General features: G+C 44.9%; 2 protein-coding genes across 7 annotated transcripts in view; both read right to left on the minus strand.

The window, feature by feature from the left end:
• Positions 1-135: 135 nt before the first annotated feature.
• RIOX2 (ribosomal oxygenase 2) lies at positions 136-11,268 on the minus strand. 6 transcript variants are annotated; one of them, XM_072327752.1, is made up of 11 exons: positions 11,149-11,232; positions 9,998-10,126; positions 9,073-9,502; positions 7,555-7,674; positions 6,510-6,638; positions 4,887-4,990; positions 2,534-2,636; positions 1,604-1,769; positions 1,256-1,344; positions 836-946; positions 136-315 (listed from the first exon to the last, which is right to left on the minus strand). In XM_072327752.1, exons 3-11 carry the CDS (start codon positions 9,496-9,498, stop codon positions 151-153), a joined length of 1,413 nt encoding a protein of 470 aa, XP_072183853.1. In that variant the 5' UTR covers positions 9,499-9,502; positions 9,998-10,126; positions 11,149-11,232; the 3' UTR covers positions 136-150. The 6 variants fall into 6 exon arrangements, with proteins under 6 accessions (XP_072183853.1, XP_072183833.1, XP_072183843.1 ...); XM_072327732.1 differs by lacking the exon at positions 11,149-11,232 and adding an exon at positions 10,915-11,048; XM_072327742.1 differs by lacking the exon at positions 11,149-11,232 and adding an exon at positions 10,915-11,048 and having other exon boundaries at positions 9,994-10,126.
• Positions 11,269-13,359: 2,091 nt separating this feature from the next.
• The window catches only part of GABRR3 (gamma-aminobutyric acid type A receptor subunit rho3), a 37,359-nt gene continuing 33,884 nt past the window's right edge, over positions 13,360-16,834 (minus strand). Inside the window, exons 9-11 of the mRNA XM_072346626.1 lie at positions 16,234-16,430; positions 13,648-15,213; positions 13,360-13,403 (exon numbers count right to left, since the gene is read on the minus strand). Of these exons, the coding sequence (XP_072202727.1) occupies positions 14,911-15,213; positions 16,234-16,430 (500 nt within the window). The 3' untranslated portion in view covers positions 13,360-13,403; positions 13,648-14,910. The remainder of the gene's footprint in view (positions 13,404-13,647; positions 15,214-16,233; positions 16,431-16,834) is intronic.

A 16,834-nucleotide genomic window follows, 5' to 3' on the forward strand; every position in this document is an offset into this window, starting at 1 on the left:
GAGGGACAGTCAGCAGCAGATGGTAGCAAAGTATATTTATACTGCAACACACCACTGGCAGTTACAAACTAAGGTTGGATGCGAAGAAATAAAATGAATTGAATAAGCCTTTCTCTTAGAGATTCTATGAGGAGCTAATTCACAAAACCATTAAAAAACTTCTATTAGACATTCAGTCCACAGTGCCAAGGCCAGGTTTTCCTTCTCTTCAGCTGAGGTAAGTTTGAGCTCTTTCACACTGACAGTGCTGCCACTCCAAATCTGCTTCAGTGCATCCAGGTATGACAGAGGAAAGCGCAGTCCATGAGGAGTTTGCTGAGAGGGAAAAGAAATGGGGGAAGAGAAGTCACTTGAGCTGTGTGCAGCAGCACGTCCGTTCTAACAAACAGGAGGGCAGGATGTAGGTGCTGATCAGCAGCATTCCTTATCTGCTTCACATGGGGATCTCTGCATCCTGCAGATCAGCATCACCCTGGCAATTTTCTTAATAAATGGAAATACAGCTGGAATATCTTCTAACATGAAGGGTACACGTGTTTCAGCACCCCTTACTGAGGCAGGGAGACCTATCATCCTACCTGAAGAAGCCTATCCCTACCCACAGGTTGTTTAAGGGGATATCTTATCATGGCTGGAGACATTAAGGGCAGGAAAATAGATGTATTTGGGCTGGTCTCTTCTCACTGGTGACAGGACAAGGGAAAATGGCCTCAAGTTGTACCAGGGTAAGTTTAGGTTGGATGTTAGGAAAAACTTCTTTACAGACAGGGTTGTTAAGCACTGGAATAGGCTGCCCAGGGAGGTGGTTGAGTCACCATCCTGGGATGTGACAAACCTGTGCTCCATCTTCACTACCAGAATCATTGCCATCCGTCCCCATCATGTGAGTTTCTCTCCTGTTCTTTAAGGAATGATAGACATACACCATTTCCTTGCGAATTTCATCCTAAGAGACAGCAGGAAGGAAAGAGTTACGTTGTAATGATCTGCCCCATCCGACCTTAGATCAAAACCACACACCTGCTGTGCAGAACACAGACTACATGTAGGTCTCCCACAGAAGGCAAGAAGGTGCCATAGTGCTGCTTGAAAACAACCTCACAATCTCCCACCAAATCCCACTGGGGCGCAGTACCCAACCAAGCTACACCTGCACGACCCTCTGAGACAGATCAGTACAATGGAGTGAGAACTCACACTGTGCAACACACTCACAGCCTGAAGCACAGAAAGGTGGCACAGGGGTTATACTTACAGAATCCTCTTGATCTGGCTCCACTGTAATTACAGCATGATCCCTGAACTGCAGCCTGATCTTGCTGTCCAATTTTGGCAGTTTTCCACCTAAAAAAGAAATTAGAAAGGAAGGAAACCATGTAAATGGTGCAAACGGGCCCTGCTGCACCCTGCTGCACCCTGCCCTCCCCGCCATTCTGTAGTACTTAGATTATTTGTTAGGTTCTCACCAGCTGTCTCAAAAACAAAGCTCACACTAGACTGCAATCTCTGCCTACCTCAAAACACCGAAATCATGAAGGGCAGAGTTAGCAACAGTACAGCCATCACATCAGCAAAAGGAGCCAGTGTAAAACTCAAAACCCACCTGGAGTTAAAGAGTCAGAATCACATCCCAAGCAAGGTGGTAAACGGTTCATAATGAAATCCTTCCTCATGTCGGATGATCTCAGTTCTCCGGTGTTTTCCAGACGGTCCGCAAGGATTCTCAGAAGGCTACTCAGTTTTTTTGTTGAGTCTGCAATGTCCACCTGCTAAATGTGCACACAGAATTTTCTTTCATTTGAATTCAAGCTAAACAGAAACAATCCTAAAGAAAGAAGTGCGGTTAGGAAATAATCTGGCAAGATAGAAGACTGTGGCGCTCAGAGCCATGATTTAGCAGAGGGTTGTTAGAGTCAGGGTACCATGGTTAGGCTGCGGTTGGACTTGACCTTTGAAGTCTTTTCCAACCTGAGTAATTCTATGATTCTAAGAGGACCACCCAAAGGGTAACAACTTTTTTCTCCCTTAACAATAACTCTTGTTTCTTCTAACACGTTCCACATAAGCTGCTCACACATCAAAGCTGAAGCTGTTTTCCTAACTGTGGTGCCACCTGCAATGCTGAAGGGCCTGCAAGTGTACTTGAATGCGAGACTTGTTCCTTCTTCACACTGATGAGCTGATCAGCAGCACAAGCAGACTACCATAAGGACACACACAGCAATACACAGCTCCATTAACTTTCCAAAAGTTAGACCCAGGGGAAACTATGCCTACCTATCTGACACCTCCAAAGCAACAAGCACCCCTTTGAGAAGGAAGGGAGCCACACAAGGCCACCATGATAGTGAAGAAAGGAATTGCAACAAACTGGACAACACTTGAGCTGGACCAAACCTCCAAGTGGTTGTGCTGCCAGACAAGACAGCACCTTTGCACTGAGCTCTCACAGCAGACCAGCAAGACCTGTGCTTGCCTCCCTGCTGAAGTTCCAGCTGGATGCACTGCTTTTCCCTCAGACCTGCCTACTTACCATAAGCAATTTCCTTGGGATGCTTGTCCGCAAGGCCACATCCTCTTTTGCAGTACTGAATACAAGGCCAGGAATTGCATCCAGTAAGAAGTCTCCCCAGGAGCTGCAGGACAGGAAGAAAATAATGATTAATACAATGGCTGCTCTGAAGTAAACCAGGCATAACTTTCTTTTTGTGTGCTGGGCAGTATCGTTCCACACGCTTTTGAAGCGCTTACTTCTATTGCTGCAAGGAACACATCCAGGGCTATCAACTTCAACACACATCCATTTTTAGCTTTGCTACAAACTTATGATCACAGGAAGAAGACTCTAATATATCTCTACGGGGATTTTTAAGATACCTGGATACCTAACAGTCACCTTGTAGCAAGGGGGCTTTTGTGCGTCTAGATTCCTCATTCTAAGGCTGAATACATTCCAGAAATCTGCCATTTGCTCTCCAAGTTTCCATTCCCCAGCTGCAATAAGGCAGAGGAGAGGAGGGTGGATTCCCACCTGCATCTTCTTCTTGTAGCCTGAGTCAACCTCATTAGACCAGGTGTGCCCCCCATGCAAAAAATGCATCCTGTCCACCTGTGGCCTTTCCCTACCTCACCCTCAAAGAACAGTGAGACATCTTATACTTCTTACTGCTCCCCTCCTCTTTCACCAAAATCCCACATCAGCAACTATCTTCAGGTACTCGTTACTGTGACAAATTGCCCTGCTTATAACAAATGCCACCACACTTGTCTTCCTGCCTCAGGAAGAGGCCTGGACAAACCTCACCCCAGCACACAGTGCAGTCTCTTTGGGCTCAGAGCCTGAGGTTCCTCAAGGTGCTATTTCAGCAGCACTGGAAGTGCTGAGGAAGTACTGAGGAACCCTTAACCCACATAAGGCTGTCAGGTCTCCAGCAACCCTGTTATAAAGAACTCGTCTGTCCAACACTACCTGACACACAACTCTGTATGGATCACACCGGACAAAACCTGTTCTGCAGACCCAGGACCACTCCTGCACACCAATAAGTAATAGAGCAAACCCACTTCCATCAGTACACCAAAGCACATTGCTCCTGGTGTCACTCTCCTCTCTGTTCTGTTTCTACACCGGGGATGAGAAAAGCACCCGGCCAACACCAGGAAGGTGGTGTTCCAAAAACGGACATGGGACAGGAGGTGAAGCAGCACTTCAGCTCATGCCTTCAAACAAAGGCAAAGCAGCTCAGCACTAACACCGCCACCTAGAGAATAAAAGAAGTCAAACACTGCAGCAGCCATCAGTGTTTACACAAAGTAACTTTTAGCCTTCTCAGCAGAAGAGTGTAAATTAAAATCAACAGAACCCATTTTTGATGATGGACTCACACAGCACCTCAGCTTCGCTCCAATGCAGAGAACTGCCCGTGTTAAGAGTTACCAGCAGCACTGACATCCCGGCCTTACAGAACGATACACCTCCTGGTTAGAAACGCATCTTAGATGCATCTAGAACAGGCCGAAACTTGTTCTGTCCTATGCTGTGCCAACAGAAATCCCTCCCAATTCCTAACTCAGGCCAATGGCTCCAAACCCAGCACAGGACAACAGCTGACTGGGCTGCAGCAGCATCTCCAAGCGTGATGAAAAGGTTTCAGTGGGCACAAGCATTAGATGCACATCAAAGGAAATGTGACTTGCGTGCAGGGGGTAGGAGATGGAAGACACAGATAAGCAGAAAACACAAAGCAAAGAAAGAATGTGCTGCAAGTCCATCAGAACAGACGTGGGTGACTATGAAATGTGGGAGATGAAAGGAGCAACCCCTGACTCTGGATTATGAAATGCGTGGTGACTTCAGCCACTGCTGAGAGATTTTTCAATGCAACAGTGAGCTTCCTGCTGTAATATTACCTTCCACATTAAAGTCTGTTGATGATAAACAAAGTAGCCAATTAATACCTCACTGAGTTTGCTGAATAAAAAGCTTGAAGTGGCCTTGTGTACAAGGAAGTGCTTCCCTCCTGCTTCCCCCAACCTCCACAACTGGAATTACAGCTACATGAATGCTGGCCTAGATTTTGACACTAACAGCAGGCCACGTAGGTGACAGTGGGGCACCTGCACGTATTCCATTCCATTGCATTTCTACAAGGAAATGCCATGCCCTCTCCGTGCATGACCTCACAGACAAACAAAAGACAGAAGGGCTGAATGGAATAAACACAGAAAAGAGCTCAGCAGAGTTCATTACAAGGTTGTATTTTAACACTAAGGCATCACTTCTTCGAAACGTGGGCTTCAGGCCCGCACTATTCACACCCATCGTCTGGAAAATGAAAGCCACTTTCAGAAAAGCAACACAATGAGAAAAAGTAGGGAGGAATTACTTGTTTTGGTAGGTGCTGATGGTCACGTGTGTAGAATGAGATATCCCAGGAGGTGTGTCAGCTTGGTGAATCGTCCCTCTTGGGAAGTACAGCAAGTCACCCGGCTGCAAGAAAAGGAATTGATACATTTAGGGCACGCGGTCAGACCTTACAGCACTGTTATCCAAACAAAGAAAATGCTCTCTAAGCGGACAGACAACATGGTTTGGTTTTGTTTCTTTAATCCCAAAACAGGGAGATGCTCCGTTGTACATTTTAATAACAGAGCGCTCTATGCCAGAAAGTCTGGACTTCCCAATTTACTATTAGTATTTACTGCACACCTGTCTGAAAACACAAGGCAAGCCTTGAAGGGTAAAGAGCACACGCAGTCCCACTCACCTGCATAACCGGGGTCAGAGCAGCAGCTGAGAGGAACCTGCTGAAAGTACAGTGAGCTGGCAGAGCAGACCTCAACAAAGTAGAAAGCTGGTGTTCCACGAGAAAGGACAAATATCCTGTACGGACTGTAAGCTGCTGCAATACCGCTGTCTTAAACTTTCAGTTGTAACACTTAAAAATACCAAGTACAACCTCCCCCACCCCTAACTTCCTTCTCACTTGTCTAAATTAAATCCCCAGACGGATCCACTTTAGACTAGGCAGTAAGAGAGAGGTGTGCAGCACACCGCTGAAGTCCAGCCCATATTTTGTGGAAAGGAAAAAAGGAATTGCAGTGCACTAGGCTTTGCATCAAGCAGTACTTCCTGACCACTGAAAACCACCGTCAGATTGCAGAGCCAGTAAGGTCAGCACCATTACAACATAGAGCACTGTTCCTTCACTACCTACTTCCACAGGTGAATCTAGACACAGGAAAGAAGCGAGACCTTGCCCACGCAGGCCCTGCTGATGGGACACGAGGTAAGGAAACTAAGGTGGCTTCTGAAACAGGGCAGCGCTGTCTGCTGGGTAAGTAACCCCCTTCTGAATTACAATTGTATTAAAGCACGACAGGACAAGTACCAAACATCCAGCCATCAGAAAGGCTGTATTCATTAGCCCTCATGAAACGCTCTTTTTTATTCCAGATAACAAGATACAGCCCAACATTTAATACTCAGGTTTGGAAAAAGAAAAATCCAATATAACAAGTCAATACAGTCTTTTAGTTTATGCTTTTGCTTATCAACCAGGCATAACATATGTCACAGATCCACCAGAACAGTGACAAAACTTTGCCAAAGTGAACTAGTGCACAAATGGACCGGCCTGACTGATCACAGACAGCATGCAGCAGCACAAAACACTCCATCGCCACACTTAAAAACCATTGTGTTTTCTACATGGAACTCCACAAACATGTCGCTGTACCATGATTCATAACTAAAGTATTAGAGTATTTCCAGAAAGAACTGCTTCTTGGTCCATTCTTTCAATCCCAAAGCAAACAATGCCTTTAAGAAAAGATAAATTAGACAGCTACATTTCTCATGCTCACGGTGTTTCGTGCACCCATCCTTCCGCACAGTTTCACAACTGTAAGAATTCAGAATACTGTCTCCTAGAAAAGCATCGTTTTAAATGTAACTACTTTTCTCACAGCTACAGTTCAGCCCAGCTAAAGCAGTTCAATTGTAATACCTTTAATACGAATTCATGCGTGGGATTCCCAATCCTATCTTCTGATTCCACGTTATATTCCCGAGCTAAGTGCACCGTTGGTTTATAGAGCCGCCAATGCTTCTCGCCTTCCAGCTGGAGGATGAACACCTGCAAAGGACCATAAATCCAAGCGCACAATGAAGCTTTGCTTCCTCCCACGCATTCAACTCATCAGAAGTGTTAAGGCATCGCCTTACTCGGAATCTCCATGGAACCATGCCAGAAACCAGAGACAGAAAGCAAACACGGTGACACAGGGTGCCTCTCTGACAACAGAAGACATATTTCACCTGCCCTGCTCTCAGCTACAGCACAGGATTCCTCTCCTGAGGAATCTGTAGACATCTACAATGCAGAAATTTACATCAGAAGTATTTTTTAGGCCTCGCTTAGAGACAATGGCAAGAAAACCTGTGAAGTAAGATCTGCTTTATCCGACCTAAAGTAGAAAGGAAAGCTCTTGGAAATCCCCATTTCTCCCAAATTACTTCAAAAAGCATTAGATGACTAACTTAAAAGTAGCATCTACCACACAGATATTCAGAATATTAGGTGGTAGCGCACTAATTAGCAATGACTGACACCTGGAGCACCCAAAACACCTTGGGGTTCTGTAAGCTATGGGGGCTGATGACATCTGTCACAATCTGCAGGTTCTAGAGCTGCTCAAGAAAAATGAGATGTATGTATTTAATGTAGGGGAGAAAAAAAATGGTACCGCAGCCCAACTTCAAGAACTGCTTTTTTAATGCACTGGTTATTTGAATGTTTCTTTTCGAAGCACGCTGTATGTGATATCGCTATCAGAAACCTCAGTACCCATTCAGTAAAAGTAGAGGGGGGGGGGGGGGGGGGGAACCAACCAACCATAAAGAAACACTTGTAATTTTATAACTTCTCAGTGGAAAAACATTTCTCTGTAAGAAATTACTTTATGAGAGAGGGGAAGAAAAACAACACAGAGACAGTACCCTGCCACCAGCAAAAACCCATGTATAGTCCCACAGACAATGTGCTGCCCTACCTCAACGTCATCGTAGTGAGGGGGAAGGCCCTGGGACCCCTGTGGAGTAATATAGACATTTGACCCGACCAGAGACCCAAAGTAGCACTCCAGCTTCTCTTGAATCTTCCACAGCTCCTCCTGCAGAAAGCAAAGGACATGTTACTGCTGGAGAGCTCAGCCAGCCTGGCTGCTGCCCAGCCCACAGCCTCCCTCTCTTCTAGAGAACAACCAACTGGGACACTGAGGCTGGGAAGGGTTGACTGGGCTAAGCACAGAGGGAAATACACCAACCACCATCCCATGAACAACAAAACGCCTTGAAACATACGCATGACTTGCATTATACTACTACCAAAGAGACCACACAAAGGTCCTTTTTGCAGTGACTCCAATTGCAACACTTTGCAGGTACACAATCAAGAAGATAAAGCATCTCTAACATGTCGTTTTTATATCCCCTAGATACATTGCAGCATACATATCAATTTATTTGTGTGTGGAATAAGCCACAGACTTAGAGATGTTCAAAGCAAGCACCTTTGGTATCTTTCAATCTGTTAAAACTACTTTGCTCCTCCACAACTGAAGATGTACATTAAAATTTAACAGATGCATGTCAAGAGATGCTTCTTAAGAACCTTCAAAGCATAAAGCTAGTGAGGTGCATCACAACAGATGCTCAAGAGTGCTGATAAGACTTCACCTTCCCCCCATTACCACTCCTCTGTGCTAACAGAGGCAGCAGTTACAAACACCATCCCCACACCACCACAAAACCCTCTAATAGCTAGACCTTTAATTTAGCTAGGCAAAATGAAGGCGGCAAAATGGTAGGCTTTTCAGGAGTTAAGAGCTGTACATTCCTGTCCTTAGAAAATACTTCTTCATTAAATTGCAGACACCACAGGACAGAAAAGAACGGCTTGAATCCAATCATAACCACCTGAGTCCTCGACACAACTGTGCAGACACCGCTGCCTCATTCTGAATGCTTCCAATTGGAGAAGCATCAAGAAGAACAAAAAAGAGAGGACAATCACCAAAACTGAGCTACAAACCCATGGTACAATTCAAAGCCAATTCATTGGAAAGTACTGTGGGGTCCTGCAAATATATTACATTATTTTACACTTTACCCTCCATTAAACTGCCTTTATAAATGCTCTATTTGCACACGAGAACAATGAGACAAAAACGAAAGCAGACAGTGATAAATAATCGTCAACATTATGCATTCAGATCTGTTTGAATTTTTATGTGACAAAGCAAATCCTTAAAAGGGAATACTTAATTTTATAGCATAACTCAGACTCTTTTCTTGCTGCAGAACACTGAGACATGATGGGCTGTGAAAGATTATAAAGCATGTTTTAATTAATACAGCTTATATATGGGTTTCAGCAGGCCACTGATATCAGCTCCTTCACCTGGACCTTCTGGAGGCAGAGCCAAAGCTCCATTCAGCATGCCTCAAGCAAAACTCACTGCATTACCAAACGCCTATTAGTTTTACTTAAACCCGTGAAATGACCCAACCTTAAACCTCTGTGGCTGATGGAACTGTATGGTTGCCTTTTTCTGGTCGAAGTCCTTCTTCAGTTGTGCATAATTCACTTTGCCTTTTTTATTTAAAACCTTCTTTTTTCCATTCAGACATCTGCAGATATTTATATCACGCCCATAGTACAGCCCTTGGCTGCACAGCTCCTTCAGATCTGACAGCTGGAAGAGGGATTGGTAGTAAGCAGCCAGTGGGGGATCATTTCTCTGAACAAGCAGTGGCTTTTCTTCCCAGTACTCCTTGAAAAACACCTCTGGTTTGATGGGAGAGATCAGGCTTGCAAAGAGGCTGTCTGGGCTCTCAAAATCCATGACTGATGGCAAACAAGCTGCTTCCACCTTTGCTCGCTTGGATTGCACTTCCATCCCCACCTCAGCATGCTTCCCTCCCTTCTTGGGCATGGTCCTGTTCAAGAGGAGAGAGACATAACAGTCAGCCAGCACCATAACCTCACAGGCCCTGCACAGCTCCTCCTGCCTTCTCCAGTGTGGTACAGCAGCACATTGGGTACAGTTCTGCTTTCAGTTGCTCACTGTTCTTTCCAAGTGGCAGAAAGGAGAATCCCCCCAGATCTCCAACCAGCTTTCTGTTCATCTGCAAAGAGCTCTAACCGGGCGCTGTCGCTCACAGAAACGCCAATGCCACACCTGAATCTATACTAGAAACACACACAAAGAATCCAAACAGCCACACGAGATCTTCATAAATGCAGAAATCCACCCACATACAGAACTCCTGTTAGAATGCTCTTCTGCAGCAATAGCAACATTTATGATTATTTTTTTTTAATAGCTCAGATGTAAGAGGTTTAATAACATGCAAAGTGGTGGAGAGGGATAAAAGATAAGCTTGTACCCTATTGCTGCACAGTTACCAGAATGCAGCTCTAGCAGTACCTACAAAGCAGGCGAGGGAACACCTGTGCCGGTATCACAGCATGCACTTGGAGCACAGCAGGCAGCAATATCAAGGAGGGGAACACGGGAACAGCAAGAAGCCGTTGTTGGAAGGGTAGAAGGCACCAAAGAACTGAAAAAGCCAAAAGCAACCACCTTGTGCACAGAGCACCTGCCTGCGACCCACATCTCAGCCTCTCTGCAGCATCTGTACTGCATTTGGCACAGCCAGCTCTGGTGAGACTAAGTTTACACAAGAGAGGGAATGCTTTGGGGCCTTTCTGTGCACTCACAGCCAAACGTACAGTGGTAAGGCTCTGCTTTCATCTCCACAGAGTTGTCAAACCGTATGGTTTATGTAGACTATCAAGAGAGCTTTTTAATCAAAACACAGGCGGTTAAAGTTGGAAGTTATTTGCTTTGTTTTTTTTCCAGGCAAGTAATTTGCTCTTATACTGTTATATAAAAATCATTTTAAAAACAACAACAAAAGACTGCTAGCTTCTGGGGTCTGGCTAACTGCAGCTAGCAGCTTGTCTGAACACACCTGTGAACCAATAAGAGCAGCCTCAGCTGCTGCTGCTTTCGTTTTGAGGTAGAAATGATGGCTTTGCTCTCAAAAATACATGTTCTCGTGCTTTTATTTACACAGATCCCTTATCATAGAAAGACAAAAGTTGGAAAAGATAGCTAAGATCAGCCAGCCCATCCACCAGCACACCCCCACCATGCCCTCTATACACATCCCTCCAGGGCCTCCACGCCTTTCTTGTAGCGAGGGGCCCAAAGCACAGCACTCCAGCTCGGAGTACAGGGGAAGCACACTGCGGCACTCCCGGCACAGGTACACGCGCAGTGCCCAGCTCCCTCACACAGCAGACAATCTCACTGCTACTCCAGCTGCTGCACACAGCGTCTCACCGCGAGTTCCTCCGGCAGCCGGGAGCCACACGTGGCTACTATCACGCTCCTTCCGGAAGGGAAGAACTCAGCGCGTATAGCGGCAGCACCGGCACAAACACGTGCAGCCGCGCAGAACGGCTCACACAGCTCACCCACAGCGCCACCCGACCCGCTGCCCAGCAACCCACGCCGGCCCCGCCCCGCAGCCGGGTCACGCGAGACCCAGTGCCGCGGAGCACCCCCCGCACCCACCGTCCCGTCACCGCAAGCCGGACGAGCAGCTCACCCTGCCCGGCGCTCAGGCCGCGGAGCGGGGCGGGGCTGGGGGAGGTGCTCAGCGACCGCCGCAAAATGGCGGCGGCGTTCAGAGGATGCGTTGTGTGCCGCGGGGAAGGCTTTGCTCTGCTCCTGCTCCTCTCTGTGGTTGGTTTGCTCTTCACACAGAAGCAATCCCTGCTGCCACAGCACGAGCTGTGTTCCTCCAAACAAACACTGCGATTCAGGGATGCTTCTGTATTCCTTGAAGCACCAAAACTCCTATCTCCTGAATGGAGAAAATGGCAAAATATAGTACACAGATGAAGGGATTGGGGGAGGGGGGAGAAAAAAGCAAATGCTGTTCATCATATTCAGTCCTTGTGCCATAAACGCTTGGACCGCTTTGGTCTCCAGATGAGCAAAGCATTGTGGTCTCTTGGCCATGAGATGCAGGCAGAGCAGTGTGACAAGCTTTGCTGGGCTGAAACTAAGACTACCCCAATTGTGCAAAAACTGACATTTCCCCGTCAAGTATTTTCCTTCACTGGGCTGTCACTTCAGAAGAGAAGATATTCTCTGCTTTCTAGTTCTCACTTATTAGTTCAACACAACCGGAATGTATGGCACTGTGAATGTTTTGGTGTAAACACCACTAGCTGGGATATTTGAAGGGATAGAACATTGTAGCTTTCTGAAAAATGAGTCACTGGTGTGGAATTACGCTTACTCCTTCCACAAAGATTACAAAGCTTTGAAGAGTGAAGCGATTCTCCAGACTTAGAAGTTTGCAGCTCGATTGCCTACTTTAACACTTCCAGGATGTTTTCTTAATACAGATGGGTGTAGCAGCAGAGGCTAAATATAGGGAGGCCACATCCTGCTCTTCAGCTGCAGGCGAGGAGCCATTACAAGCTGTTATTTCCAACAATCCACATAGTACCGCCAGTGTAACTGCTCGAATACCAGCAATGTGAACGCTCCAGCAAATATGTATCTACCTAACGCCTGTGACATTTTAGCTTTTAGCAAGTGCTGTGGGAAGTAGAACTATATTTGGCTGCAGAAACAGCCACAAATAACAGGACACTTGTGAACACTTCTTTAAGGACCTCCATGCTACCTGACCATGGGTATTCATTACCATCCCTTTATGGGAAGTAAAACAAACTTCAAAAGAAGGTCATGTGGATTTTAGTCAGATAATGCTCGGGAAGCCCTCTAAGCAAAATAATAATAATATTAACATAACGTAATAAAATATGTTTTAAAGTTATTTTACAAGAAAGGATCTGTGAAGTATAATTGATCCTGGTATCACCCCCGTCAGCGCACTGAGAAGATAAAACTGTAAGCTTTGCCGAAAAACATTAGCAGTGTTATCATTATAAGAAACAATCCCCACTGCTATCATAGTGAAATTGCTAGATACTGCTTACCATGATGAGAACACCGCCAAAGGTTACATTCACAGTTGCAAAATATATGACAGTTTCTTCTATCAAAGAAAACTAAACTACTTTCATGCACCTGTATAGGATGTTCCAGGAAAGTGCTTGTAGGTATGAAACCTTTCTCTTATATGCTTCCATGTGTGGGACAGTTTGGTGGCCGGTCTATGCTGGCCTTGGGCAGGCCAGACTGCAGAGCTCCTGCTGCTGCAGATCCTATAGGTAATTTAGAAGACAGAATTATTTTGGGTTGAGAATCATTTTAAGTTATTGGTTTTTTTTCTGTTGGAGACTGAGGATTCACTTTTGGCTACAGGATAGATACTTCTTCCTCTAAGGCCGAGAAAGAAACGATGCGAAAACAATCCTGTTACATTAGCTCATACTACAAGTTTAGGACACACATCTGGAGCAATTAGATGGGATCTTCTCAGGAAATCTGGAGCATCTGTGCAGGATGCGTTCATAATAGTGGTGAAGTAACAAGCGTGTCGTGGTAATTTTTTTATATCTTTATATTGCACATCTGCTCAGCTTGAGGTCTGCTGTGCCATTGCTGCTGCCAGAGCCCTGTGTGTCCTTTGACTTTACGTTCCCAGCATTGTCATGCCTGGTACGGTTCTCCTTTCCATGACAGGATTTCCTGGAAGAGTATCAAAGCCGCCTTAGCTCTGATCATTTGTTTGGCAGGGACTTGGCTGCCAATGTACCCACTCATCCCATCAGATTTCAATCACTTGGGATGCAATGTGTCGCTAGCTTTTCCAGCTCTGGAACTGGGAGCTTGACAAATGCAGCTTTCTGAAACAGTAAGAGACGTTACCGTACTATGAGCAAACAACAGCAGAGCAGGAAAATCAAATAAACCAGAGAGCGGTTCAGACTTCCAAATTTATTCCCATTTCCTAATAATCTTAACCAAGCAGTGACCTTTTGACATTTTTTGCCACCACAAATAATTATTTTGAACCAACTTTGTAAATTTAAACTCACTTCATTAAATGACAGATAAAACCAGGAAATGTAAGTGAAAAATGTTGCTTACTTTGAGAAGTCACGAAAAGTATTCTTGATTCTTTTCCAGAGTTGTGAACGCTTTTGTTCTGTCCCTGAACATCCTTATTTCAACTTTCTTAGCCAGAAGTGTTACTTTCTTAGCCAGTACCCTTACACGGTAAGGGTATTTCCATGCAGCATTCATCTGGGACCAGTAGGATTACTGTACGTGGCTCTGTTTTGGCACAGATGGTTCTTTTTATTTCCTGTGTATCTCAGGTCTCAGTGTAGTAAGCTGGCCTGTAATGTGAAACAGCATCGCATACAAGCATGAATGGCTTCTCCTCACTGTAACTTTCAATCTCAGAAGCCAATGGTGGGACAGAATCCCAAGTTCTGTCAGAAGAAACGGGTTTGTTTGTTTTCTTGATAAAGTATTCTAAAATATCTTCCTCAAAGCTGGGTTTCTGAAATGAGCAGTTAGGCAGAAAGCAGGTATCAGCATAGGTCCACGTCAGGCACAGGTGTGGGGGTGTCACACGAAGGGCACACCTTGTATAGGTGATGCTATTTACTTACGGGGAGGTGGCTGTAAGACCCCGAGTGCATTGGTTTGGGTCATTATTCCTGTGCTATCTTGGGGACCGGTGAGCAACATTTCTCCAAAATAGAGGTCCTTCTCAGTAGTCTAGTGGAAAGCCAGGGCAGCCGATCAGAAGAAGCTTTCTCTTGAGGCATTCATTAAGTATAGTGTACAAAGACTCATCAACTTTATTTCCTGCTTTCTGCTGGTCTCTAACGCACTGCTAAGTCACAGTCGCTTTCCCCATTTCTTTACCATCAAAGAGCAAAGGCTCCTGAGGTGCATACAGGTTGTCTAGCAAAACTGAAATGCAGTAAGTGAAACTGGGGTAGGGGCCGATGGAAGGTGATTGGTGCTAACTGGATAACAAGTGGAGAGCAAACAGAAGGGCTGATTAAAGAGGAATGGTTAGAGCGTAAATGGACACTGGATAATACATTGGCCAGGGGTTGCTATCTGTTTAGGTGTGTGATAAAGGGCTCCCTTAGTGAGCAAGATGCTCCTGTGATACTGCAGCATTATCACGCACATTGGATTGCTCCAGTGAATTATGGAGCAGTCCAGCTGAAAGATCATACCATGAGGGTTTTTCCATCAGCAGTTTTGCTGTTAACCAAACCAGCCTTGGTTTGACGCAGAAACCAGTTTCAGAAGCTTTTAACCCTTTCCTCTGCTGCCGTTGCATTATCCACATACCCAAGATAAAATCTAGTTTATAATGATCTTTGTTCACATGTACAAACCCCAGTAAAAGAAGTTGAACACAATATACACACTAGGAAATATAATCCTGGAATATGTGTCAATGACGTGATTGTTCTGTAGAATAATCCTGCCCACATTTCCCTTAAAAGATCTCTTCCTCTTGATGCGAGCTGTGCCCACATTGGAGACACTGACTGCTCGTGCTCGAGTTTCATTCTCTTCACAGCGGTCGGTGAAAGCAGGCAGGTCCATCTCAACATCAGGATCGTGGTAGCAGCCGTCAAAAGCCATTGCTTGCACTGCATCAATATTATACATTCCTGAGGCCTGGCAAAAAAGAAAAAAATATATATATATATACATATATATATATAGTTATTGTGAATCTAGCAGGAGTTGTTTTAGCAAATGATAAATAAAACAGAAAATAAACAAAGCTTTCTCTCCAGTGCTGTTCTTCATATTGCAATCATTGGGAGAATGTGGCTACCTCACAGAGTGCACAGATACTACTACCTGTGGGGCCTAGTCCCTTGTGCAGCACACATGCAAATAAAGGCACATATATAACAAAACACGCTTGTCTGAGTGATTGTTGCCAGCTGACTTGCATGTGCCCTTGCTTGTGAAATAGAAAAGTCAAACTCTGACTCATCTGTAGATCTGTGGGAAATTACTTCAAACATTTCCTTGTTTTTTGATGGGATTATGAAATCGTGTGGGCAACATCTGCATCCTTTGTGTGTTCTTCCACTTGCAATATTCCAGTGAATGGTTTCACATGTGAGGATATTAATGAAGGATTTTTTATTTTTATTTTTAGATGAGTGCAACATAGAAAGCAAATGTTTGACTTGTAAACATTTCTGCTTCAGGCACGCTTCTCGAAAAAGGATCTAATCATTCATCTGGTCTCAGGACAAAAAAAAAAGTCATTAAACCCATCTGCCTAACTGAAAATGAGGGAGTAGAAGAAGGATAAATAAACTGCTTTACAGGAAACAGGAGGAAACATCGCACAAGTATAGTCTGGGATACATTTCAGGGGGAGAAAAAAAGAAGATGAAAACATAGTCTTGGTCAATAGGAAAGCTGTGAAACAAGAGGTACTTTCCTCTGTATAAAACAATAATAATCAGGAGTTGTGCTCCCTAATCTCTGTTACAAGAAAAGGAAGGGAGAGTAACTTCGGACATTCTAAAGATCTGAGAGGATGATACGTTTCTTTCTTTCAGCCACAAAAAAGTGTGAAACAGAGGAGAGTGAGAGATTATCACATTTTTGTATCAGGATTACTCTGTGACTTCTGTGATGATTTAAAAGGCAACAAAATGCAGACAATTGTACCTTGCCCCTTTTCTTGAGTTGCTTTCTCTCTTCAATTGTGGTGAGATAGTTCACTGCTGCATATTCGATGACAGATAGGAAGACAAAAAGGAAGCTGATCCATAAATACACATCCACAGCCTTTATATAAGACACTTGAGGCATTGAGGCACTTACTCCTGTGATGATGGTTGACATTGTCAGCACCGTAGTTATGCCTGCCAAAGAAGAAGGGGAGGTTGTCATAATACAGGCCAGCTGGTTCTGTTTATCTCATCACTGACTGCTTGGACAGTGCAGCTCCGTGAAGACAGGTGATTGAGACTGCCTTTAACTTCACAGCACAGGGTCTGAGAAATAGAGCTAGCTATGTAAGCCAGCTATCAAAAGCAACACTTAAACAGTCATATCTGCCTCCACTCAGTGCATGCAGTCAGAGCTTCAGCCCACCATGTTCAAGCAGTGGGGACACAATGCTGGTGATTCAGCAGCACAAGGAACCCTTTCTGTGACAGCTTCTCTATGATTCCTATAGAGCAGTGAAGGCAGATTTGTGGTCTTGCTTCCCAGAGCCAGTGTCTCTGCTATATACTTTCTCATTCTCAAAGTTTACTAATAAGCC

Source organism: Excalfactoria chinensis, chromosome 1 (assembly GCF_039878825.1).
Source record: "Excalfactoria chinensis isolate bCotChi1 chromosome 1, bCotChi1.hap2, whole genome shotgun sequence".
Classification (NCBI taxonomy): Eukaryota; Metazoa; Chordata; class Aves; order Galliformes; family Phasianidae; genus Excalfactoria; species Excalfactoria chinensis.

Bases quoted from the DNA above. Each gene is read 5' to 3' on its own strand.
- RIOX2 (XM_072327704.1), bottom strand. From the start codon at position 9,498: ATGCCCAAGAAGGGAGGGAAGCATGCTGAGGTGGGGATGGAAGTGCAA. The intron at 1,770-2,533 runs GTAAGTAGGCAG...GTGCACATTTAG, and splicing joins TCCCAAGGAAATTGCTTATG to CAGGTGGACATTGCAGACTC. The intron at 316-835 runs GTTTGTCACATC...TTTCCCTCTCAG, and splicing joins GTAGTGAAGATGGAGCACAG to CAAACTCCTCATGGACTGCG.